This window comes from Gouania willdenowi, chromosome 20 (genome assembly GCF_900634775.1).
Source record: "Gouania willdenowi chromosome 20, fGouWil2.1, whole genome shotgun sequence".
Classification (NCBI taxonomy): Eukaryota; Metazoa; Chordata; class Actinopteri; order Blenniiformes; family Gobiesocidae; genus Gouania; species Gouania willdenowi.
In genome coordinates, this window is record NC_041063.1 from 28,736,094 (window position 1) to 28,761,109 (window position 25,016).

General features: G+C 42.6%; 2 protein-coding genes across 7 annotated transcripts; one reads left to right on the forward strand and one right to left on the reverse strand.

Moving 5' to 3' along the window:
* Positions 1–522: 522 nt before the first annotated feature.
* cip2a (cellular inhibitor of PP2A) lies at positions 523–20,537 on the reverse strand. Of its 5 annotated transcripts, none has more exons than XM_028434898.1 (22): positions 20,457–20,537; positions 18,695–18,763; positions 18,472–18,593; positions 16,562–16,703; positions 15,487–15,590; positions 15,327–15,421; positions 14,948–15,251; positions 14,726–14,871; positions 14,582–14,657; positions 14,209–14,448; positions 13,998–14,142; positions 13,774–13,921; positions 13,602–13,701; positions 13,359–13,477; positions 7,705–7,870; positions 2,884–2,946; positions 1,965–2,075; positions 1,577–1,773; positions 1,393–1,506; positions 1,168–1,250; positions 953–1,092; positions 523–884 (listed from the first exon to the last, which is right to left on the reverse strand). In XM_028434898.1, exons 3-22 carry the CDS (start codon positions 18,571–18,573, stop codon positions 741–743), a joined length of 2,739 nt encoding a protein of 912 aa, XP_028290699.1. In that variant the 5' UTR covers positions 18,574–18,593; positions 18,695–18,763; positions 20,457–20,537; the 3' UTR covers positions 523–740. The 5 variants fall into 5 exon arrangements, with proteins under 5 accessions (XP_028290699.1, XP_028290700.1, XP_028290696.1 ...); XM_028434899.1 differs by having other exon boundaries at positions 13,998–14,448; positions 14,948–15,070; positions 15,155–15,251; positions 16,562–16,706; XM_028434895.1 differs by having other exon boundaries at positions 16,562–16,706; positions 20,457–20,536.
* LOC114454435 (zinc finger protein 90-like) lies at positions 19,706–24,766 on the forward strand. 2 transcript variants are annotated; one of them, XM_028434900.1, is made up of 4 exons: positions 19,706–19,881; positions 20,487–20,657; positions 22,872–23,033; positions 23,478–24,766. In XM_028434900.1, exons 2-4 carry the CDS (start codon positions 20,498–20,500, stop codon positions 24,722–24,724), a joined length of 1,569 nt encoding a protein of 522 aa, XP_028290701.1. In that variant the 5' UTR covers positions 19,706–19,881; positions 20,487–20,497; the 3' UTR covers positions 24,725–24,766. The 2 variants fall into 2 exon arrangements, with proteins under 2 accessions (XP_028290701.1, XP_028290702.1); XM_028434901.1 differs by having other exon boundaries at positions 22,920–23,033.
* The last annotated feature ends 250 nt before the right edge of the window (positions 24,767–25,016 follow it).

Genomic DNA, 25,016 nt, shown 5'->3' on the forward strand with positions numbered 1-25,016 from the left:
TTATATGTTCATGACATACGAGCTACCTTGCACCACCTCATTGTTGAGAAAATTTGACCAATAGCGTTAAGAGATCAGCTGATCAATTCCATGATTTAGGATCAGGATGCAGATAAAAGCTCCTGGTAGATATGACAAGACAAAGAGCAGCAAGCAAGAAAAAAAGGAGGGGCAAAGGAAAAGGCGTTTGTCTCCTCCAAGAACAAGGAGGAAAAATGAAGAGTAAAAAAAAACAAACCACATCACTAATTATCCAACTAAGGGCTCTATTCTCCCGCCTGGACTAAAGCGCTTTTTTGTGCGCCTGCAGTTACGCTCCTCTGTCCTGCTCATATTCTCCGGTCCAGGTTCCTGACACGCCCACCACGCGTAAATAGACCAAAAGCGCGTGAATGAAGGCGGGCTGAAGCAAAGGAGGCGGGGTCATGTCATTTTTTGGGCTGTCTAGGAACCACGGAACATGAAGTTTTCCCAACGCTTGTAAATTTCATTGAAATCAGTGAAAATGATAATGTTCACTTATAATTTCAAACGCATTTATTGATAAACAATGTAACAGGTTGATTTTTTATCAGAGCCACAGTTAAAATCTTTTTCCCATATGGAAGAGAGTTTATCACGATTTTATTTCTAGTAAAATCACAATGTTTTAATTTTGATTTTTGTGAAGTTATTTACTCAAGTCACATTAGCACACATGCACACACACACACACGCACGCACACACACACACACACCCCTCACAGAGACAGGTTGACGTCGCTCTTCTTCCCACTACTCAGACTGTGGATCATAGCGATCATGGCTGAGTGTTTGTTCAGTTCGTCTTCTTTAGACTTTAGCTTCACCTCCAACTGATCCTTCTGTAGCTCCAGGGACGACGCCTACACAAACCAGTGATCAATGTGATCAGTAAGACGTGATCAATTATCAATGAGACGTGATCAATCACCTTGATAGAGGTGTCCCTCCTGCTCTGCTCTGTTCTGATCAGGTCTTTCTTCAGAGTCTCCATGGCGACCTGAAGCTCCTTCAACTGCTCCTCCTTCACTTGTAGCTCCAGCTGCTGCTGCTGCAGCTGTTCACACACACCTACACACACACAAGCCAATCAGAACACAGCAAACAAACAACTCACCCAACCAGGGCACAGCATGACACACCCACCTGAAAACTCTGTCTGTTTCCTCTGGATCTGCTCCTGTAGAGACTCCACTGAGCACTGGGCCTGGGCCAAGGCCACGCCCACCCTACACACACACACGTATATAAAAACACACACACGCGTCACACACATATATATATATATATACACGCGTCTAAACACACACACACGTATATGTGTAGCAGTTGCAGAGCTTCGTAGTTATTGTGTAGTAGTTGTGTACGTACTTGTTGTGTAGCAGCTGCAAAGCTTCGTAGCTTCTCTTCTGAGCGTCGCTGCTTTTAGTCAAACTTTGGTGAAGTGTTTGTAGGTCTTTGAGCTGCTGCTCACTGTCACTGAGCCTGTACGCACGCACACACACACACACAGAGTGAGGTTGGCACTAATGCTAAGGCTAAAGCTAATGCTAACCTGAGCAGCAGGGCGTTGTAGGCCTCTCTGAGCTCCTGGTGCTGCTCTGAGTCTCTCTGGAGGCGTTGGTTGTGCTGCAGCAGATCCTCAGTGTCGGTCTTTGATCTTTGAACCATCAGCAGCTCATAGCTCAGCTCAGCCTGGAGCTGCTCCTTCCTACGCTCTGACGCCTTCAGCAGGGCACACAGCCTGCTCCTCTGACACACACACACACACACACACAGATTGTTGTGGCCTCATTTTGGGTGAGTTTGTTCTAAAGATTGCAGTATGTGTGAGTGAGTGGAGAAAACAGCACCATTGATACGGTTTAATGTTAGATATAATAGAGCTCTATCATAGATCTAGGATTAGTGTGTGTGTGTGTGTGTGTGTGTGTGTGTGTTACCTCAGCCTCAGTCTGAGCTCTCTGAACTCCAAACTGAGCAATGATACGATCGGCCTGAGACAGAGCTGAAGATTTACTGTTTAGGAGCTCCTGGAGGTGGTTCTCTTTAGTCTGGTATTAAACACACACACATTAACACTGTCCAGGAGCTAGGGCAGGGGTCTGCAACCTGTGGCTCTGGAGCCTCATGTGGCTCTTTGACTGTCTGGCAAAGGCTCCCTATAGCTTTAAAAAAAAAACCTATTGAAATAAAGAGTTGTTATTTTCCTACAGAGGTTATTAATGATTAATGATAAATATAATCATGATATAACAATTTATTAATCTAAAATAAATCATGTTGTACAATGACTCAGCACATTCCTACAACATCTACAGACCATCAACTTTCCTCCACCTGTGACTAACCTTAAGTTTTAAATCCCTGGTAAGAAACTAAACCAACAAAAACACTATTTCTGGAAGAAAATACAGATTTTAATAGTGTGGGAACAGATTCATTTAACCACCAATGTACAGGTTAAATATGTATGTTTTATGTGTGGCAAGAAATGAGTAATTATTATGTGTTGATCACATGATCATGTGTTATTATATTCATGTTACTTTTTATAGACTTTCATATACATTAACTATAAAAATCTACTTTATAAACATTGTGTTCATGTAAACTGAGATGTGGAAGAATTTATTTTAATCTGTTTTTAAGTTGCCATTTACATGATCAATATAAATCAAATCATGAAATCAAACATTATTCTATGTCATTTGAACTGTATAGAATTTCATTCACTGTGTTGTCTTCATTGAGAAGGTTTTTCTTCTGGCTCCAGGAGGACTTTAAGGTTCAGATCCCTGGTCTAGGGTAAACACACAGAGGAACACAGGTGTGTGTGTGTTTGTGTGTCATTACACTCACAGCTAACGCAGAAAGCTTCTGTTCATACACATCAATGATCTCCGACACACACGAGTCCTTCACCTGCAACACACACACGTGTGATCATCATCACAGTAAGCTGAGGAAGGAGGAGCTTGTGTTCAGTGGTTTAGTGTGTGAGAGACACACATGCACATCATATATAATCACTGGGACAGGAAGTGAATCCATGTGTCCAACCTTCTCTGTGGGCTGTGATTTATAAAGAAGAGTTTGATCAGGTGATCTCAATTTTAATGTTTTATGAATAAGGCCGAGGTCATGTGACCAACATGAGGACTTTTAGCTAAAGTTTTACAATGAGATTAGATTACCTGGTACTAATCTCTATGATCACCTGATATTAATATCCATGATTATATTGATTTGAGAGTGTGTATTTATATATATATATAAACGCTGTGTACGTACTAAATAAAGCGTACGTCACATATAAGCAAAGTTATGGTTTTATTAAAAAAAAACCTGGTGAGATAATGTTTCCACCTCCACAGCAGCTCTGACCCTGCCGTACGCACAATACATATCATAAAGGATATATTTGCAAAAACAAAGAGGGAATAATTATACGGACACCCCAGGGAGTGAGTGACGTACGCATGCCTACAAATAGTTTTATATTAATGATAATAATAGGGTTAGTAATTAAAATCACAAGATCATTGAGCAAAACTGCCAATCAACTGCTGGAGGATGAAGTGCACAGGATACACCAGAGGGAGAGGATCTACAGAGACCAGAGAAACATGAAAACGAGGTGCTGCTTTTGGTCCATTCCTCCATGCAGATCTCCTCTAGAGCAGTGATGTTTTGGGGCTGTCGCTAGGCAACACAGACTTTCAACTCTCTCATCTTCTTCTCTTCCTCCCTTACCCTCTGTTTACAAGACATTCATTCTTGGTTCTTTTCCAACTTCCTTAAACTCAATAGTTCCAAAACAGAAGTCCTCCTTGTAGGCACCTCATCCACTCTCTCAAAATCCAACAGTTTCCATATTTCCTTTAACAACTCTTCTCTCCTTCCTTCCCCTCAGGTTAAGAGTCTGGGTGTCATCCTCAACAGTTCACTTTCCTTCCACTCACACATTAACATCACCCAGTCCGCTTATTTCCACCTACGGAACATTTCTTGTCTCCGCCCCTCTCTCACCCCCCACACCACCGCCATCCTCACCCCCATCCTCGTCACCTCCCGCATTGATTATTGTAATTCACTTCTCTTCGGCCTCCCCAACAAATCCCTCCAGAAACTGCAGCTCCTCCAGAACTCTGCAGCACGAATCATCACACGGACCCACTCCACTCACCACATCACCCCCGTCCTACAACAACTTCACTGGCTTCCCATAAAACAAAGGATCAACTTCAAAATAATCCTCATCACCTTCAAAGCACTTCATAACCTGGCCCTCCGTACATATCTGACCTCCTCCACATCGCCACCCCTGTCCACACACTCCACTCCTCCTCCACTCTCCAACTCTCTGTACCTCCGGCCAAACTCATCACCATGGGACACAGAGCATTCAGCTACTCTGCCCCCCAGCTCTGGAACTCTCCCCCCCCTGACCTCCGTACCATAGACTCCCTCCCACTCTTCAAATCAAAACTCACCTCTTCAGACAATCCTACTCCATCTAGACACACATTCACCACACCAATACTGTACCAATACTGTACTCTGTTTTATTCTGCCGCACTTGTTTTTATTGTGTTTATTTTAATGACTGCAGTGTACAGTGTCCTTGGGTGTTTTGAAAGGCGCTTTTAAATAAAATGTATTATTGTTATAACTCCTTCCAAAGATTTTCTATGGGGTTGAGATCTGGAGACTGGCTAGGCCACTCCAGGACCTTGAAATGCTTCTTATGAAGCCACTCCCTTGTTGCCAGGGCGATGTGTTTGTGATCATTGTGGTGCTGAAAGACCAGCCACGTTTCATCTTCAATGTCCTTGTTGATGGAAGGAGGTTTTCACTCTAAATCTCACGATACATGGTCTCATTCATTCTTTCCTTTACATGGATCAGTCGTCCTGGTCCCTTTGCAGAGAAACAGCCCCAAAGCATGATGTTACCGCCCCCATGCTTTACAGTACGTATGGTGTTCTTTCTCCTCCAAACACGACAAGTTGAGTTTTTACCAAAAAGTTGCATTTTGGTTTCATTGACCATATGACCTTCACCCAATCCTCTTCTGGATCATCTAGATGTTCTCTATCAAACTTCAGACGGGCCTGGACATGTAGTGGCTTAAGCAGGGGGACACGTCTGGTACTGCAGGATTTGAGTCCCTGGTGGCGTAGTGTGTTACTGATGGTAGACTTTGTTACTTTGGTCCCAGCTCTCTGCAGGTCATTCACTAGGTCCCCCCGTGTGGTTCTGGATTTTTGTTCATCGTTCTTGTGATCATTTTGACCCCACGGGGTGAGATCTTGGAGCCCCAGATGGAGGGAGATTATCAGTGTCTTGTATGTCTTCCATTTTCTAATAATTGCTCCCACAGTTGATTTCTTCACACCAAGCTGTTTACCTATTGTAGACTCACTCTACCCAGCCTGGTGCAGGTCTACAGTTTAGTTTCTGGTGTCCTTTGACAGCTCTTTGGTCTTGGTCATAGTGGAGTTTGGAGTCTGACTGTTTGAGGTTGTGGACAGGTGTGTTTTATACTGATAACCAGTTCAAACAGGTTCCATTAATACAGGTAACGAGTGGAGGAGGAGCCTCTTAAAGAAGAAGTTACAGGTCTGTGAGAGACACAAATCTGGCTTGTTTGTAGATGACCAACTACTTATTTACTGAGAGATTTACTAATTAATTCATTAAAAATCCTACAATGTGCTTTTCTGGATTTTTTTTCTCATGTTGTCTCATAGTTGAGGTTTATCTATGATGAAAATGACAGACCTCATCTTTTTAAGTGAGAGAATTTGCACAATTGGTGGCTGAATAAATACTTTTTTGCCACACTGTAGTTCCAAAGGTGTTTCACTACCTCTTTATTTTTATCATTTCAAACATCCATCCATCCATCCATCTTCTCCCGCTTAGCCGTTTCCGGGTCGCGGGAGCAGCATCCTCAGTAGGGAGGCCCAGACTTCCCTCTCCCCGGCCACTTCCTCCAGCTCTTCCGGGGGGACCCCGAGACGTTCCCAGGCCAGCCGAGAGACATAGTCTCTCCAGCGTGTCCTGGGTCTTCCCCGGGGCCTCCTTCCGGAGGGACGTGCCCTGAACGCCTCACTAGGGAGGCGTTCAGGGGGCATCCTAATTAGGTGCCCGAGCCACCTCATCTGGCTCTTCTCGATGCGGAGGAGCAGCGACTCTACTTTGAGCCCCTCCCGAATGACTGAGCTTCTCACCCTATCTCTAAGGGAGAGCCCAGCCACCCTACGGAGGAAACTCATTTCGGCCGCTTGTACCCGTGATCTTGTTCTTTCAGTCATGACCCAAAGTTCATGACCATAGGTGAGGGTTGGAACGTAGACCGACCTGTAAATCGAGAGCTTTGCTTTTTGGCTCAGCTCCCTTTTTACAATGACGGACTGGTGCAGACTCCGCATCACTGCAGACGCCGCACCAATCCGCCTGTCGATCTCTCGCTCCATCCTTCCCTCACTCGTGAACAAGACCCCGAGGTACTTGAACTCCTCCACCTGGGGCAGAACCTCATCTCCAACCCGGAGAAGGCACTCCACCTTTTTCCGGTCGAGAACCATCGACTCGGATTTGGAGGTGCTGATTCTCATTCCGGCCACTTCACACTCGGCTGCGAATCGATCCAGTGAGAGTTGAAAGTCACGGTATGTTGGAGCCAACAGGACCACATCATCTGCAAAAAGCAGTGATGCAATACTGAGGCCCCCAAACCGGACCCCCTCAACGCCCTGACTGCGCCTAGAAATTCTGTCCATAAAAGTTATGAACAGAATCGGTGACAAAGGGCAGCCCTGGCGGAGTACAACCCTCACCGGAAACGATTTCGACTTACTGCCGGAAATATAATTTAGGAAGTGGCTATTGATACATTTCAATTGGGACGGCCTATAATTTCATCCCATGCTTCTGGTGCATATAGTGCATCAGTGTGTCCCCAACCTCCGTTATAACACAGAGGGGTTCCGCAATGATCCTCCAGCTTTTGGTCTGTGAGGGTAAGCTCCGCCCCTTTCCTCCACCTGTTGAACAGATGATCTTCCTCCACATTTTCTCCTCCGCTTTTATGTGTGATTGTTTATTTTTCACTTGTGTCACAGTCTGATGATGTAACGCAACGTGATCTGCCTTTCTATCATTCCTAATGTTCACTGTGTCATCAAATTACTCTCCTGGGTGTGTCCACCTCATCATTTAATATCTCCACTGCACAATGATCGAAATTTGTTTTACTTACTCGTTTTCATCCTCGGTCCAACGTCAAATTCGTATTCGTGAATATTAATTCAGGGCGTTCACCTGACCTTTCATAGACACCATATGGGCGGAGCAAGGTCTTTCCTCACGCGCAACAAGTTTCGAGTTGATTGTGATTTTTAAATGGAAACGGACGTGGGACGTACGTGCCCTCGTTCATAAATCAAAAAGAAAAAAAATTGCTCGTACTTCTTGGTTTTTATTGTATGCCGGCTGAAGTGTTCTTACCTAGGCACACTTTTATAAATGAGGCCCCACATCCTTCAGTGGGACATTAGAGCTCATCATGTCACATGTTTAATACCTGTCTTGGTTGGAAGGTGAACACACTTCCTGGTTTAAACTACTGTAAATATCAGGTGTGTGTCATTAATGGGGTCATTACCAACGTACCTCCAACCCATCCTTGATCTTCTCCACCAAACACGAAACACTTTTGTTAGAGTCCTCCACGCCCACAGTACTGAGGGGTGGGATTTCCTGCACCGGCAGGTGTTTGAGTGACAGCTCAGTTGACCTCTGACGGAAGGCGTTGTTGGCGGCAATTCCCTCCCCCATCCTGATTGGACAGAAAACAAGTAAATAAAGTGAGAGTGCAGCTAAAGTTTTATTTCATTCAGTGAATCTGTAACCATGTGACAATCATGTGACTACCTAACTCATTATACCAGATTAACCACACCTCGCCCTGGTCACTAAGAGCTGATATCATTATTCTATACGTTAAGTCAGACTAATGGCCGTTATCATACGGAACACCTTTAACATACTGCGAGTTTGACTATTGTCTTTGTACCATGGTGCCAATTGCGATCACCAATTACAGAATACCATCACATGAACCAAAAGCCCAGCTGATCTCCTCCCAGAAATCTGAAATGATGGATAGAGTAATCCAGGGTGTTTGATAATTCCCTGGTCTAACCGACTAGGGCAGGGGGCCAGTCAGGGTTGGGAGATGCAGACTGAACTGCTGTCTTGGAGGCCCGAATAACCTCGGGTGAGAATCAGAATCAGTTTTATTGGCCAGGTACAGTTTAGAACAATACTAGGAATTTGACTTGGTAGTTGCAGCGAAAGATACACATCAACACACCGGAGGAGCAATTTGCGGCGCTCACATATTTAGGTGGAAATGGGATGAACAACAGGAGGTGTTTGGGCCTGAAGCAGGGACTTGATGGTCAGGCACCCGGTCCATACAGGGGCCAGTCCACCGCAGAGACCGCGTCCCCTAACGGGACTATAAAAATCGGGATCCTGTCAAGCGACCTAAGCGCCCCTAACAGAAGACCCCCACTGGCGTCATTCTTGTCACAGACCCACCTTAGTGCTTGGCATCAGTACACCTCTTGCCCAGGGATCATCAACATCCTAGAAAACAGCTACCCCTAGTAATTCAGAGGATTTCATACTGTTTTGGATACAAAAGTAAGGGACAAGTGTTGCTCTACCAGAAAAAGGTGTCGAGGAGAGAGTTTTATCCAAAGTACTTCCTTGTTCCCAAACGCACTGGAGGCTTTCATTCAATTCTGGGTTAGTTGAACAAGTACCTAAAGATGCTTCCTTGTTGCAGGCTCGTTTCACTCTTTCAAGCCATAAGGGCAGACAATTGGTTCACAATAGTGGAACTTCAGAATGTGAATTTTCATATTCCCACCTCAGCCTTTGAGGTTTCTCTTTTGGACTGTCCCCATCATCAAAAAAGATGGATGCTACACTTGTCCCTCTGTGACGGAGAGGCATTCAGGTATTATACTCTGTGGACTACTCCATCAGAGGGCCTGGCATGGAGACACATCCACAGTGTTGGCACATCTGTGAATGCTCGGGTTGCATTAAAATGCAGAGAATCATCTTTTCTAGCCTGGTCAGTTGAGTATCTTCATCTTGTCCTGGACTGTCACAATGAGCGCATGCTTGTCCAAGAATAGACAGAAAATCATTATGGAGTAGGGATGTAACGATTAATCGTAAGGCAGTTAAAAATCTATTCATAGGTACCACGGTTCACATCGATGCTCTGAAAATTGAATCGCAGTACTTTTTTTAAACAGCAGAGGGCGCTATATATTAATCCTTCCAGAAGCGGACGTCACGGGGTGGAATCTGCTACTATTTTCTTTCTGGCCATCATTTACTGTTAAACATGTTCATAAATGATTCTTTACTCCTTTAGCACCGAAAGAATATCTGTAATATTATGTGAATATCTCTAAAAGTCATGTTTTTCTATTAGCTCTGTCTGCTAGCATAGCATCTCTTCTTCACTGGTGGAATAACTGCATGCCAACCGACCACTGGGTTACCAGCGCCCTCTGCTGGTCTAAACAAATATCTGACATAAATACAGTAAAATGACTGTTTTTTTTTTTGTTTTTTTAAAAGTCCAATTGTTAAGGCACAAAATACATTTTCAGTTGCACTTTTAAAAAGAAAAAGAACTATTATGCAGTTTTGAATTGTTTATTATAGAACCAGAATTTAAATTAATAGGCTTCATTTTCATTTGTATTATTCCTTTATTTATTTCATTCAAGATTTATTTTTAGTTAAATTGCATCATTTTGAATAGTTTATCAAGGGATTCTTTTGACAATGAAAAATAAAAGGAAAATAGTATAGTATTTTCCCCAAAAAAATAAAGGAATATATTTCAGTCATTTGTCAATATTCCCATTTTGTAAAATAAATCGTGAGAAAATCGTATGGTGAACCCAGAATCGTGAATCGAATCGTATCGGGAGTTGAGTGAATCATTACATCCCTATTATGGAGTGTCTGTGAGACAATGTCAGAGAATGTTGGGGCAAGGGTTAGGTTTCCCCATGCTATCCTGGGTGCTACCCAATCATCTTCCTCCTCTTCTGTTTCACTTTTGGGTTGGTTCTTGCCCGAGGAATGCTTTGGTTCTAATTTGTATGAGAAGATACGTGACATTTCTGCTCTGTTTTAATTATATTTAAAAATAGGCAGTGGGGCCGTGACATCATCAATACACCTTTTCGCATGAAGGTCAGCACTTGACTTAGCAATGCGCACCGCCATTTTAAGAGGGGTAAACATTTGCCTGACAACCGCTATTTACCGCGGACAACACGGTGGAGATCTTGCAGTCTGGCTGATTTTTTTATTTTATTAATGGTAGGTTGTGTATTTTTTTGGCAATCTAATTTCTTAATGACTGATTTAATGACATTGATTATGAATTAGCCTACATTTAAATTGTAATGTATTCAGTTATGACTGAAATGTTTATGGCGCGTTAGCTAGCTTGGGCTGGGCCTAACTAGATGACTTTCAATCCGGTGTCAGGTTTTTTTTTATATCTCTATTACATTAATATTATTTTTTAATAAACATAAAAACACTTCTATATTGTTGTTGTTCTGTCAAACTGCCTGTGAGCTGCCTTTCACCCTCCTGCTAAGCAGGGGAGGGGCCTTGTGGAAGCCCCTCCCACATGTGAGTGTGCACACCTGATTCTTTTAATCACAAACCAGCCACTGTAGAGCACTGAGGCAATGGCAGTTCATGCTTCAGAGGAGAAAGTTCTGTTTCCTCAGCTGAGACTGAACTTTGTTCCATAACTCTTATTATGAATGGATGGGTAGCACCTACTGTACATAACCACAAGCATAAAACACTTCTGTTAGTTGGACAATTCATTTAAAATAGACAGGAAACGGATTGACGTTGTTTGGCATTGAAAAAATTAAGTTGAATCCATTTTTTTCTTCTTAATTTATTTGTAAAGTTTAGCAAATTGTTTAGTGGTTACTGGCAAATGCAAGGATTATTATTGAGTTTGATGCTTGTTTCATTTAAAGGGTTATCATGTTTATTTCCAGTGCCATGTTAACTGCAGAGATAAGCTAAGATACAATGGTTACAAATATTTGGTTAAATAAGTAAAAAATGTTTAACATTGTTTAAAAATGCTGTGGTTTAAAAATACCTGAGTTAAAAGTACTAAGTTAACTTACTTTAACAATCTGATTTTGTTAAAAAATTTAGTTAAGAAGGATGAATAAATATTTGATTTGGTTTGGTTCTTTGTTAAAACTGGGCAAATAGATACCAGACAAAGATGTGAAAATACCAATAAATTAATATGTTGGGGAAGATTAAAAGGGTGAAAAGCTGAATTTGATTTCAATTCACAAATAGTTGTTTAATTGGTTTTGTACTGTGTATTTTCTTTTTGAGGTTTTTCACCTGAACTGATGTTCTGACCCACAGAAATTATGTTAAATAAAAAGAAAAAGTAATTGAAGGTCTGGTTCATTGAGTGAAGTCCAGGAATCCCCATCAATAAAGAGCAGGTCCCTCAACTCAGGAACAGCACAAAATTGAGATTAACTTGACAGTTGTGATATCATTTCTAAAGTGATTTCTGCTAGTAGTTTAAAAAAAAACTATTATTAATGATTAATGACAAATAAAATCATGATATAACAATTTATTAACCTAAAATAAATCCCGTTGTACAATGACTCAGCACATTCCTACAACATCTACAGACCATCAACTTTCCTCCACCTGTGACTAACCTTAAGTTTTAAATCCCTGGTAAGAAACTAAACCAACAAAAACACTATTTCTGGAAGAAAATACAGATTTTAATTGTGTGGGAACAGATTCATTTAACCACCAATGTACAGGTTAAATATGTATGTTTTATGTGTGGCAAGAAATGAGTAATTAGCATGTGTTGATCACATGATCATGTGTTATTATATTCATGTTACTTTTTATAGACTTTCATATACATTAACTATAAAAATCTACTTTATAAACATTGTGTTCATGTAAACTGAGATGTGTAAGAATTTGAAGATAAAGATACTGTTTTATTTATTTTATTTTAAACTGTTTTTAAGTTTCCATTTACATGATCAATATAAATCAAACTTTATTCTATATAATTCTAACTGTATATAATATAATCCACTGTATTGTCTTCATAGAGAAGGTATTTATGGCTCCAGGAGGACTTTAATCCAGGTGAGATGAGGTTAAATGGTTCCTTGTAGAGTAAAGGTTACAGACCCCTGACCAGGGGAAGAGGGTTAGGAGACCCCACTATCAGAGCTGGACCCTCTGAATTTAATTCATGGTGAATCAATGCAGATGATAAGTTGGTTATGTTACTGTTAAATTAATTCATGTACAGCATTTATGTAAAATAAAAAAACAGAATAAATGCAACCTGTTGTTATGATTTAATGTTATTTAAAAAAAAATGTTACGTTTTCTTTTAAAATGATATAAAATAAATGACCTGTTATTTCAGCCACTGTTTGTTGCTGAAAAACTTAATATTGACACTAAAACATTAAAATATTTAGCAAATATATCTCGATCCATTGTCAATCTTTACTTCATACAAACCTACGGTACGACAGTTACGTCAACTATTCATTAGCATGTATGGCTATGCTGTAGACTACCCCCACTGTGCTGGTGAGACCAACTGAGAAAGTTAGTGTAGAGCCCTGGAGTGTATGACGGTGTAAGACGGTTCTTTGTGTGTTTGATTGTTTACTTTTGCCATTACTACGACCTCCATTAAAGCCTGTAAAACTGTGATAACAGCTCGAGTCACGTCATTACAATAAATGGACATGATTCTAAACCAACCAGATGTAACTTCCCTTCATATCAGTGCTTGGCCTTTGGCTCTAATCTGCTGAAATATTCGTACGACATTGAGTAAAACCTTCGTGTTGTCAGCATTCAATAGTGTAAATAGCGGTTGTCAGGCAAATGTACACCCCTCTTAAAATGGCGGAGGGCGTTGCTAAGGCAAAGATCCCGGATGATGAAGTCACCGTGAAAAGATGTATCACTTGATTTCTAGATGGAGGAACACAGGCTCTAAAACTGTAAAGTAGTCCCATTTTAAAAGGTAATTAAATGAATATGGTGCATAATAATGATTGTAAGGCATAGATCTACTATTAAGGACATTTGTAAAAACAGTGGAGGATCCCTTTAAACAATCACTGGTACCTTTGATCTTTATAAGAACATGTGAAACTCACAGCACAGCTGGGAAGTCTGGGAGAGAAGAGGCTTCAAACAGCAGAGATAGAGCACTGTGCACCATTAGGGCCACTGGAGACATTAGGGCCACACATAGAGGAGTCACTGTCCTCTGGTCCTATAGTAGGAGGAGTCACAGCACAGGAGGAGGTGTCAGAGCACAGGAGGAGGAGTCAGAGCACAAGAGGAGGAGTCAGAGCACAAGAGGAGGAGTCAGAGCACAAGAGGAGGAGTCAGAGGACCTGCAGCACTCTGTAGAAGCTGGTCTCCATATGTGGAACGTCCTGTCTGAGATGACTCATCAGTTTTAGGGTCTGGATCAGAGCATGTGAGCTCAGCTGACTGTGACACACAGAGATGATTGGTTATCATTGGATCATTAACACTAAGGATGAGGAGGATGAGGAAGATCACCTTAGGTCTCCGTCAGTACCAGGCGGGGCACAGGTGAGCGGCTGGTTGCCATGGCAACAGGAGAGCAGAGTCTCCACCTGATGAAGACAGAGCTGAGCAGAGATGTGCTGAGTCAGCAGAGAGCGAGTTTTTTCCTCTGAGCAGAGCAGTGACAGAGCTAAGGATCATTGATATTACTGTGATGAGCCAGAGGTCAAATAACCATTAAAACAGTGAAAGGATATCCAGCAGGAGGCTGATGATGGTGGATGAGCGTCTGCAGACACGGACCAGGTCATCATCTCCTGAAGGTATGGACTCCTTAAGCAACTCCATCACAACAGGAAGTAGCACCCCCACAAAGCTCAGCGTGCTCCCTGACAGCGCCCCCTGTGGGTCACACACAGCCACTGAGCAGCCTGTAGGGACCCTGGAACCACTGGGAGCAGAGGGTACCTCCAGAAGCTCCCTCAGCAGCCTCAGAGCCTGCAGTAAACATGACTCAGCACCCTCTACAGGTGAGCTCAGCCACTGCACCAGAGTCAGCCCCACGTCCAGGTGCTGTCCACCTCCTGGTTCACGGCCCCCAAGGTTGCCCAGAGCCCCCAGTTTGGGGGCAACTGGTTTGAAGAAGATCTGACGAAGCAGCGGGAGCAGACTGGGAACAACGCTTAACGCCAGCAGCAGCTCCAACACCTGCAACACAGGGGGGCGGAGCAAAAGGAGGGGCGTTGCCAACCACCTACAAAGACGAGAAACTAGGGAGGACTGCACGGCCCCCCTCAGAGAGGGTTAGGGCTAGAGAGAGAGCCTGTGTGTGTGAATGTACCTTTGTTGCTGAGTCAGGCTCCTTGTTCTCCAGCAGAGCAGAGACCTGAGTCACACAGGTGGAGAAATGTGCATACCTGCAGAGGAAGAGCATCATGTGACCAACCAGGGGTCATGTGACCAACCAGGGGGTCATGTGACCAACCTGCTGAGGTGCTCTGCTATCTTGGGGCTCTTGATGAGGTCAATGAGTAGATCCACTGAGTACTTCCTGGTCACAGTCCGGTCTCCATTAAGGATGATGTTAAAAACCAGCTGAAAGGTCTGATGGATGTTCTTAGGACCAAACAGCTACACACATACACACAGTGTATAGGTTGTGTGTCTCTCTGTGCGTGTATAGGGTGTGTGTGTGTGTGTGTCTGACCTTCTCTCCAACCTTCTCTCCCAGGCTGAGGCTGGTGAGGACAGACAGACTGAACACTACTACAGTCAGACTGCTGTGGTCCAAAAAGTTGAGCAGAGTGCGATAGAACGACCTCACACTGTCCTGGAACAAACACAGATACACACACACAGGTACACACACTAGGGCGGAGCCCATGAGTCTGATGTGCTGAGTCAGCACACTAACCTGAGACCTGACAAAGGCCTGCACTGATTGGTTCTCCCGACACAGGTTGGCCATGAGTCCCAGGCACGGTATGATGATGTCATCAGTGTGAGACTGACTTTGAACACAAAGGAAGTGACACCCTCACATTCAGGTGTGTGTCCTTAATCACACACATTATCTACACACTCACATGGTACTGATGATGAATCTCAGCAGCTGATGAAGGTGATTGGTTGGTGGAAGTGTAGCAGTGTTGTAGGTTAGCTTCTGTAGCAGCTGTAAACACTGGACACACACACACATATCAGACCAGCTGTGTGTGTGGGTGTGTGTGTGTGTGTGAGAGAGACCTGGACCAATAGGGTGTGTTCAGAGCAGTGAAGGACGACTGCAGTCACAGATGAGATGAGACTGAAGCTGCTGTGAAGGATCAGCTGACTGTCACCATCACAGGCTGCACACACACACACACACACACACACACACACACACACACACACACACACACACACACACACACACACACACACACACACACACACACACACACACACACACACACACACACACACACACACACACACACACACACACACACACACACACACACACACACACACACACGTTTATTTACTCGTTAACTCTTTAAAGGGGCAGTATTACTTTTAATGGTTTTGCTGTCAGTCAGCCTCAGAGGAGACTGTAAAATGGTGCTGCTGGTTATAAATGTGGTGGTGAATCCATCAGTGAGCTGTTAGTCAGGTCTGAACACATCTATAGACACAGGTCAGATAGTAGAGCCCAGAGTTCACAGTAAACGCGTTAGTTGTTATGCTGCAGCATCACATGATCATGTTTAAACACAGTCTACTATGACTGAGATGTATCATAATTTTATTGATTATTTAATGTTTTTAAATGTTCTTATTGATTTTTAAGCTGTTGAACCTTTTGATCATGTAAAGCACACTGAATTACCTTGTGAAGGAAATGTTTTATACAAATATATTTTCCTTGTCTTAATTTACAGATGTTATGTTTACAGAGTAGTGTTAGATGTTCTACAGATATTTAAATAATGAGGTGAATGTTTTTACCACTGACTGAACCATTAATCAGTAAATGAGTGTTAGCGGTACAGACGTCCTTTACTGCTTTAAGAAGCTATGTCTTTAAAAAAAGATCATGTTCATGCATTGATTCATAATCAATGACAGTCTCTACAATCATACTGAATCAAACTGTGAAACCACTTCTGATTTTATATTCAACAATGAGAAGAGGGCGGGGCTTAAGCAGCCCCCCCCGGCTCATTGGTCATTGATCACTATGTGAAAAACAATCATTTATACTTCCCAGAAGTACTTCTAATCATACATCTATTGAAGTGTGTGTGTGTGTGTGTGTGTGTGTGTGTGTGTGTACCAAGGTATGTGAGCAGGGAGACGATGGATCCCACCAGGTTCTGGCAGGTGTTTGTGTTTCCAATGAGTTCCATCAGAGCGTTGACACACTGAGACTGAAGATGACCTTCAGAGGACCACAGCACACACCTCACTGTAGACATCTCCTACACACACACACACACACCTCACTGTAGACATCTCCTACACACACACACACACACCTCACTGTAGACATCTCCTACACACACACACACACCTCACTGTAGACATCTCCTACACACACACACCTCACTGTAGACATCTCCTACACACACACACACACACACACCTCACTGTAGACATCTCCTACACACACACCTCACTGTAGACATCTCCTACACACACACACACACACACACACACACACCTCACTGTAGACATCTCCTACACACACACCTCACTGTAGACATCTCCTACACACACACACACACACACACACACACACACACACACACACACACACACACACACACACACACACACACACACACACACACACACACACACACACACACACACACACACACACACACACACACACACACACACACCTCACTGTAGACATCTCCTACACACACACCTCACTGTAGACATCTCCTACACACACACACACACCTCACTGTAGACATCTCCTACACACACACCTCACTGTAGACATCTCCTACACACACACACCTCACTGTAGACATCTCCTACACACACCTCACTGTAGACATCTCCTACACACACACACCTCACTGTAGACATCTCCTACACACACACACCTCACTGTAGACATCTCCTACACACACACACCTCACTGTAGACATCTCCTACACACACCTCACTGTAGACATCTCCTACACACACCTCACTGTAGACATCTCCTACACACACACACACACACCTCACTGTAGACATCTCCTACACACACACACACACACCTCACTGTAGACATCTCCTACACACACACACACACACACACACACACACACACACCTCACTGTAGACATCTCCTACACACACACACCTCACTGTAGACATCTCCTACACACACACACACACCTCACTGTAGACATCTCCTACACACACACCTCACTGTAGACATCTCCTACACACACACACCTCACTGTAGACATCTCCTACACACACACACACACCTCACTGTAGACATCTCCTACACACACACACACACCTCACTGTAGACATCTCCTACACACACACCTCACTGTAGACATCTCCTACACACACACACCTCACTGTAGACATCTCCTACACACACACACACACCTCACTGTAGACATCTCCTACACACACACACACCTCACTGTAGACATCTCCTACACACACACACACACACACCTCACTGTAGACATCTCCTACACACACACACCTCACTGTAGACATCTCCTACACACACACACCTCACTGTAGACATCTCCTACACACACACCTCACTGTAGACATATCCTACACACACACCTCACTGTAGACATCTCCTACACACACACACACACACCTCACTGTAGACATCTCCTACACACACACACCTCACTGTAGACATCTCCTACACACACACACCTCACTGTAGACATATCCTACACACACACCTCACTGTAGACATATCCTACACACACACCTCACTGTAGACATCTCCTACACACACACACACACCTCACTGTAGACATCTCCTACACACACACACACCTCACTGTAGACATCTCCCACACACACACACACACCTCACTGTAGACATCTCCTACACACACACACCTCACTGTAGACATATCCTACACACACACCTCACTGTAGACATCTCCTACACACACACACACACACACACACACGCACACACACACACACACGCACACACACGCACGCACGCACACACACGCACACGGACACGCACACCTCCACTTGTTTCTGTAACTGTGCTGCGTTCAAGGCTGTCCGGTTTTCTCTGTACTGATGAACGGCCATTAGCAGTGACTTCAAACACGTCGTCACATCCATTCTGTCTTCAAACACGTCCGCTGCGGTTCAGTGAGAGAGCACACACACCTCTTAGTTAGTTAGTTAGTGTGTGTGTGTGTGTGTGTGTGTGTTAGTTAGTTTGATAGTAGGTTGATCTTACCTCTCTCTCGATCAGCCGGAAGTTGACTGTTTTCCCGCCTCCAAGTTGAAGCCGGAGCGGAACAAACCACTGAAGAAGAAGAGAGAGGGGGGGCTGGTTGTTGTTTGCTCAGTGTGTTTGAACCCCTTTGATTAACACAATTAGAACTAATAATCACTAGTAATATATACTTTGCATACATTTATAATATATTGTGGTGCCGGTTGAGCTAACGGGCAGGTTTGTTCGGTGTGGGTTGCCATATTGGATGTTTCCGTGTGTGTTTGCCGCCCTGAGTTAGTTCATGGTCTGATGTCATTATAAATATATAATGTATGTAATAATAATATGTAATAATATTCATGCTATTAAAAAGTGACTTCTGACAAAGCTTCTGCAATCCTTACTTTATGTCTCATTCTCACTACAATACATTATGTCTTTCACACACGTGTGCATGTTTGTGTATTGTGTGTATTTTATACACAGATTGTACATATATAATAATCTCATTTACTGGATCCCTCTGTGGGTAATTATATTTTAATGTTAATCAAACTAAGTCCGTAAGCCAGAGTTCAGTTCTTCATTTTTTCTAAATGTTGAACTTTAGAGGCTTTAGGGCCTGTTTTTACAGCTGAGATGGAACTAGAACCTTTATGGACATTTGTGAAAAGTTTGATGATTGCTTACGGAAGGAGGATTTAATCAGAAACACATTCAGGATAACAGTCGGATCATCACAACCTCATTATCACCAAATACAGAATTATTTACATATTTTAGAGGTAAAAATAAAACATGAGCAGAAGAATTGCAATTAAGCAGGAAAAAATAATAATGAAATAAATATTAATAATAACCAGAAATCATCACTGAGCTCATTCACTATAAATACAGTCAACAATTCATCACAGAAAACAAAACGATTCCTAATATTGTTCATGAATATTTACGGGCCCTTTTAAAAATAAATACATATAAATAAATAAATTGAGCTGTAGTTCCCAGTTTAATCGCTGGGGGCAGCAGTGTTTTCACAGTTCTCCACCGTAGAAGAAGATTCAGGAATCCGGCCTGGAACCTGTTTTCAGTGAATAAATGTGATGTTTTGGTGATTTTAGGAGTTAAAAAAGCTTTTCTTCTTTGGGATTAATCTTGAGTTTGATGTGAGATCATCACTGACAGCGTGTGTGAGCCGCTGGAAGGTAAAGTGCCCTGTTAGCTCCCAGCTAGCGTTAGCATTCAGGCTACACATTATTATCATTAATATTAGGGTTAGTTACGGGTTATATTCAGGCTTTACAGATACAAACTGTGGTTTCAATCATGTGTTTGTTTAAATGAGATCATTTAAAGTAAGTTTATAGAGTCCGACTTACGTGAAATAAAGCAGAGTTTGGTGGAGATAAATCCACATAATTCAGATCATTTCACTCTTAGTAGAAACTGTTCTTATTTTGACTCAAAGCATTATTAATGTTTAACAGCTTGGGACGTGTTTACACCATTAAGTATGTATTTAATGTAACGATAAACCAAATATGTTAGTAAAGTAGAAACTTCTGTTATTTTTACTTTATTGAAGTTGAAAAAAAAAACATTGTGCATGTCAGAAAATCAATGAAATGAACAACATGTTTTTGTTTGTTTACCTGTTTATTTATTGACCTGTTAGTGTGTTTACGTGTTTCTTGTTTTTTTGTTTTGTTTGTTTACCTGTTTATTTATTGACCTGTTAGTGTGTTTACGTGTTTCTTGTTTTTTTGTTTTGTTTGTTTACCTGTTTATTTGTTTACCTGTGTCCCCTCAGGTGTGTGTACAATGTGTGATCTTGTGGATCCTCCTGAAGGAGAAGAGCTGTGTGTGTTTGTGCTGAGGGAGGAAGAGGAGGAGAGGATGAAGAAAGACGTGGGCTGTCAGAGTTTCACAGAAAGAAAAGATGCTTCAGTTCAAGTGGACATTGAACACCTCACCCCCACAGGTAACAAGTCATGTGACCTCTGGAGGAGCAGGTGCTCTACTCTGAGCTCCTCCCCATCTCTTTAACTCTGAGCCTGATCCGGTTATTTGGTTCAGAGGTGTATCTTTATTGGTCCTAATGATCTGGATAACAACAGGAAGCTGATCAACGATTGGAGGAATATGAAATGATTTCAACCAATGAGAACGCTCATGACATTTCACTGATCCAATCACAGTTAGAGCTTTTAGTGTGTTTTTAATATGAAACATGAGGCTGATCTGAGTATCCCATTCCTGAAGTCTGTTACCATGGTAACTAGGAGTGTGACAATATCTCTTGCATGATGGATTATTTATATATAATTATAAGTATTGGTTTTAAAAATATATTTTTTTATTAAAGATTTATTCTATTATTTACAAAATCTTTTCTGCTTTTTCACTAAAATGTGCAGGTACGTCTTCACAGAAATATTATCACTGTTTGTTTAAGGAACAAATATATTGTTTACTGGAATATTTCACTATAATGATGTCACTGGTAAGAAAGACTATTTATTGTTTACACAAAGCACTATTATAGATATTTATTAGTTTACATTGGTATGTTGACACTTATTTACAGAAATGTTGCACTAAAATAGTGTCACTGTTCAAAGGACACTTTTTATATTCATTGTCTTTCAGAGATATTAAATAAAAAGTGTTTTTTTTTTCACTTAATTTTTTCTTCTTGTTATGTCATAGGTTATCGTAGATTGATTTTTAACCAATACATCAATAATAGCAGTATCATCATGTTGTGAGATAATCGTTATCCTGAGCTTTGTATCACGTATCGTATCGTGAGGTACCCAGAGGTTCCCACCCCTAATGGTAACATTGTCCATGAACTGAACCTGCTCTTCTGGCTGAACACTTCCTCTACTAACTGGGGCCAAATGAAAGTGGAATACTCCCTAAATACAATTTTTAAATTATAATTATATTGCAAGTGAACTCATCCTTTAGAAACTCTGTAAGTTGATCATTTAAACCATAAGTACAGATGGAGCTGTTTATGATAAGAGCTGTAACTTACAGCTGTAGAAGAAGTGATCAGCCCTCCTAGCGATGATGCCCCGCCTCCACACACACTATATTATATATTATTTATATTATTCCCCAGTCGTCACGTCACTGGCGTGAAGAAGCAAGAAGTAAAAAAAAATTAAGCGACTATAGTTTCTGAAGTGGCATTCTGTGTGAACACCTTTAAAACAGGCTCATATTCTTCTATAAACACTCTTCTGGGTGGTTGCCATGGAACTCGTGTTATCTTTGCTCAATTGGTGATGACTTTTTAGCGCACTCATGCACGTAAGGCAGATTTATTTGTATAGCGTATTTCATACACAAGGCAACTCAATGTGATTTACATGATCAAAAAGTGCAACAAACAGCTTAAAATCAATAAGAAAATCATTTAAAATCATCATCATGACCATAAATCTCTCTCAATCATATACAGTAGAGAAAAAAGTTCCTTTAACTTTGATTTAAAAATGTTCACATGTGATGCTGACTTCAGCTCTGCTGCAGTTTGTTCCACTTCTTTGCAGCATAACAACTAAACACAGCATCACCATGGTTACTGTGAGCTCTGGGCTCCACTATCTGACCTGTGTCCATAGATCTCAGAGACCTGCTGGGTTCATACCTGACTAACATCTCACTGATGTATTCTGGACCAAACCCATTCACACATTTATAACCAGCAGCAGAACTTTACAGTCTCCTCTGAGGCTGACTGGGAGCCAGTGTAATGTGTTCTGACCTCTTTGTTCTGGTTCAGACCTGAGCTGCAGCGTTCTGAACCAGCTGTAGATGTTTGATCCTCTTCAGGTTTACATACTCAGGGTTGATTGATCCACTTCATACCAGCTGTAATGGAATCAGATACACAGAGTTTACCATGGGGGGGTTAAATAATAATAATAATAATAATAATAGTAACTGTAATAACAATAATAATCATGATTTTAATAGAAGTTAACAAACAGGACAAAGTTTTGTGTTTAATACCATTAATTGATTAACCCTGGTTAATAATAATAACCTATAGCTGGAAAACATCTTATTTTAAATCATTGTATTTAGTTTTTCTGATCCATAATAACACTCCGCCTCCTGTGATCACATGTTAATGTAACCTCAGCCAATCAATAATGTCTAATCACTGCAATGTTTACAGGAAGTCTGTTTCTGCAGGCTGTGATTATTCCCTGCACTGTGTCTGTAGGCGTTCAGCTATTGCAGTGCCTGACTGTGGGGGAGGGGCCTGTGCTGCTCTGTAACAGAGTCAGAAGCTCATCAAGGATCAGGAGGAAACGTCAGCGCAGAGGGAGTAATGGAGGTAAAACATAGATATAGAACATAGATCTTCTACCCAACAGTGCAACTCATTCTGTCAGTATTTTTTACCACTTAAACTAACCCTAAGCCTGTCAGTGTCTTTAACAGACTAACCCTAACCGTTGAATATCATTCAACATTTAATAATAACTTTTAAGACTATTTAATCACGATTAAAACCAGTTAAATAACATTTTATGCATTTAATAGTTAAAAGTTTGATAGCATTTAATATTCAAGCTTTTACTACCATTATATAATCTTTACCATTTATTACAATTAAATGTTTAATAACACTTGATATAATTTAAAATTGAATGATACCATTTAATAAATGTGGTTTACATTGATTAATTGATTGGTTTGATGACGGTTACTTTGGACTCATTTCAAACTGGTTTTTAACTGGTGTGATATATTCTCTCTCTCTCTCTCTCTCTCTCAGTTGGTGAGGCTCCCTCGCCCCCTCCTGATCTTAGCGTTCTTCAGTCGAACTCTAACTCCCAGCATGCATCAGTGGCCAGGATGAAGATGGAGCTGGACAGCAGCGTGTGTGACGTGTGTGGTAAAGTGATGAAGAACAAATCCAGCCTGGCTCGTCACTCCTTCATCCACACGGGGAACAAGCCATTCTCGTGTCACTTGTGCAAGTTTCGCTTCAACCGCCGTGACAACCTTCAGCACCACCTGAGCCACGTGCACCCGGAGGGCGTGGCCAAGTTGGAGAAGCCGCGCTCTCTGCAGTCCTGGCTCTGCGCCGTCTGCGGAAAGACCTTCAACTGCCGCTCGCGCCTAAAAACCCATGAGGTGATCCACTCTGGGGTGAAACCGTACCGCTGTGACCTTTGCCCTAAAGCCTACATGAGAACCAATGACCTTGAGCACCATAAGAAGGTTGTCCACGCCGACGGAGGCGCTCTCCTTCCTTCATCTCTGCTCTGCGACTTCTGTGGAAAAGAGTTCAAGTGTCGCTCGCAGCTGTCTGTGCACTTCCAGACTCACACCGGAGAGAGACCGCACCTCTGTGACGTCTGTGGGAGGAAGTTCGCTCGTAAATATCAGCTCAAACGCCACAAGCTCCTCCTTCACGGCGGCCACGCCCACCCTCAGGAGGACCGACCTCACCGCTGCTCCGTTTGTCCGCGCAGCTTTCAGCGCGCTGCCTGCCTCAGGCAACACCTGACCCGGGCGCACCTGGAGCTCAGCAGTGTGGACTCCACCCAAAGCGTGGAGGAGAAAACCTTTCCTTGCGCCGTCTGCGGGAAGGTCTTCAAGTTCAGGTCGCTGTTGGCAAGTCATGTCCTGATTCACAGTGAGACGCGACCCTTCTCCTGCGACTTCTGCCCTCGCAGCTTTCGCCGCCTCGGTCACCTGAAAAGACACAGAGAGGTGGTCCACGCCAATGGAGCGCGGTCGCCGCAGAGCTTCGTCTGTCACATCTGTGGTTTAGACAAGAAGTGCAGCTCCAAGCTCGCCCGACACACCATCATCCACACGGGGGAGCGGCCCTTCACCTGCGACCTCTGCCCGGCCCGCTTTAACAGGAGAGGAAACCTGCAGCAGCACCTGCGACGCATGCATGCAGTGGGACGGGCTGCCGGGGAAGCTCCGCCTATTCTGTTTGAGAATGACATGGAAGTGGCTCTGACCTACAAACAGGAAGAAACGGTGCAGGAAGAGCCCCCACTCTGATTTGTGTTCACTTTATACGGCAAGATTAAAATGTGTCCAAAAGCCTTTGTCAGTGTGTTTGTGAGCTATACGAGCTAATAAATATATTTATATATAATATTATAGCTATTCTGGTGTCTGTGAGCACCCCCTACTGGTGTAACCACTAGCCTCAAAAAACCTCAAAATGCTTGCACATTTTTTGACTGGGGTTAAATTTTAAAAAATTCTGTGAAAAGCGGCAACAAGTTTTGACAACATGGGTTAGGGTTAGGGTAGGTTAGGGCTATAGGCAAGAAAACCACTTTTTACG

Coding starts and splice junctions, on each gene's coding strand:
- cip2a (XM_028434895.1), bottom strand. CDS start 18,573: ATGGATGTGACGACGTGTTTGAAGTCACTGCTAATGGCCGTTCATCAG. Junction 14,872..14,947: donor GAGAGAAGGTTGGAGAGAAG/GTCAGACACACA, acceptor GTATGTGTGTAG/CTGTTTGGTCCTAAGAACAT. Junction 13,478..13,601: donor GCTTCTACAGAGTGCTGCAG/GTCCTCTGACTC, acceptor CTCCTACTATAG/GACCAGAGGACAGTGACTCC.
- LOC114454435 (XM_028434900.1), top strand. CDS start 20,498: ATGTGTGATCTTGTGGATCCTCCTGAAGGAGAAGAGCTGTGTGTGTTT. Junction 20,658..22,871: donor TGAACACCTCACCCCCACAG/GTAACAAGTCAT, acceptor CAATGTTTACAG/GAAGTCTGTTTCTGCAGGCT. Junction 23,034..23,477: donor GCGCAGAGGGAGTAATGGAG/GTAAAACATAGA, acceptor TCTCTCTCTCAG/TTGGTGAGGCTCCCTCGCCC.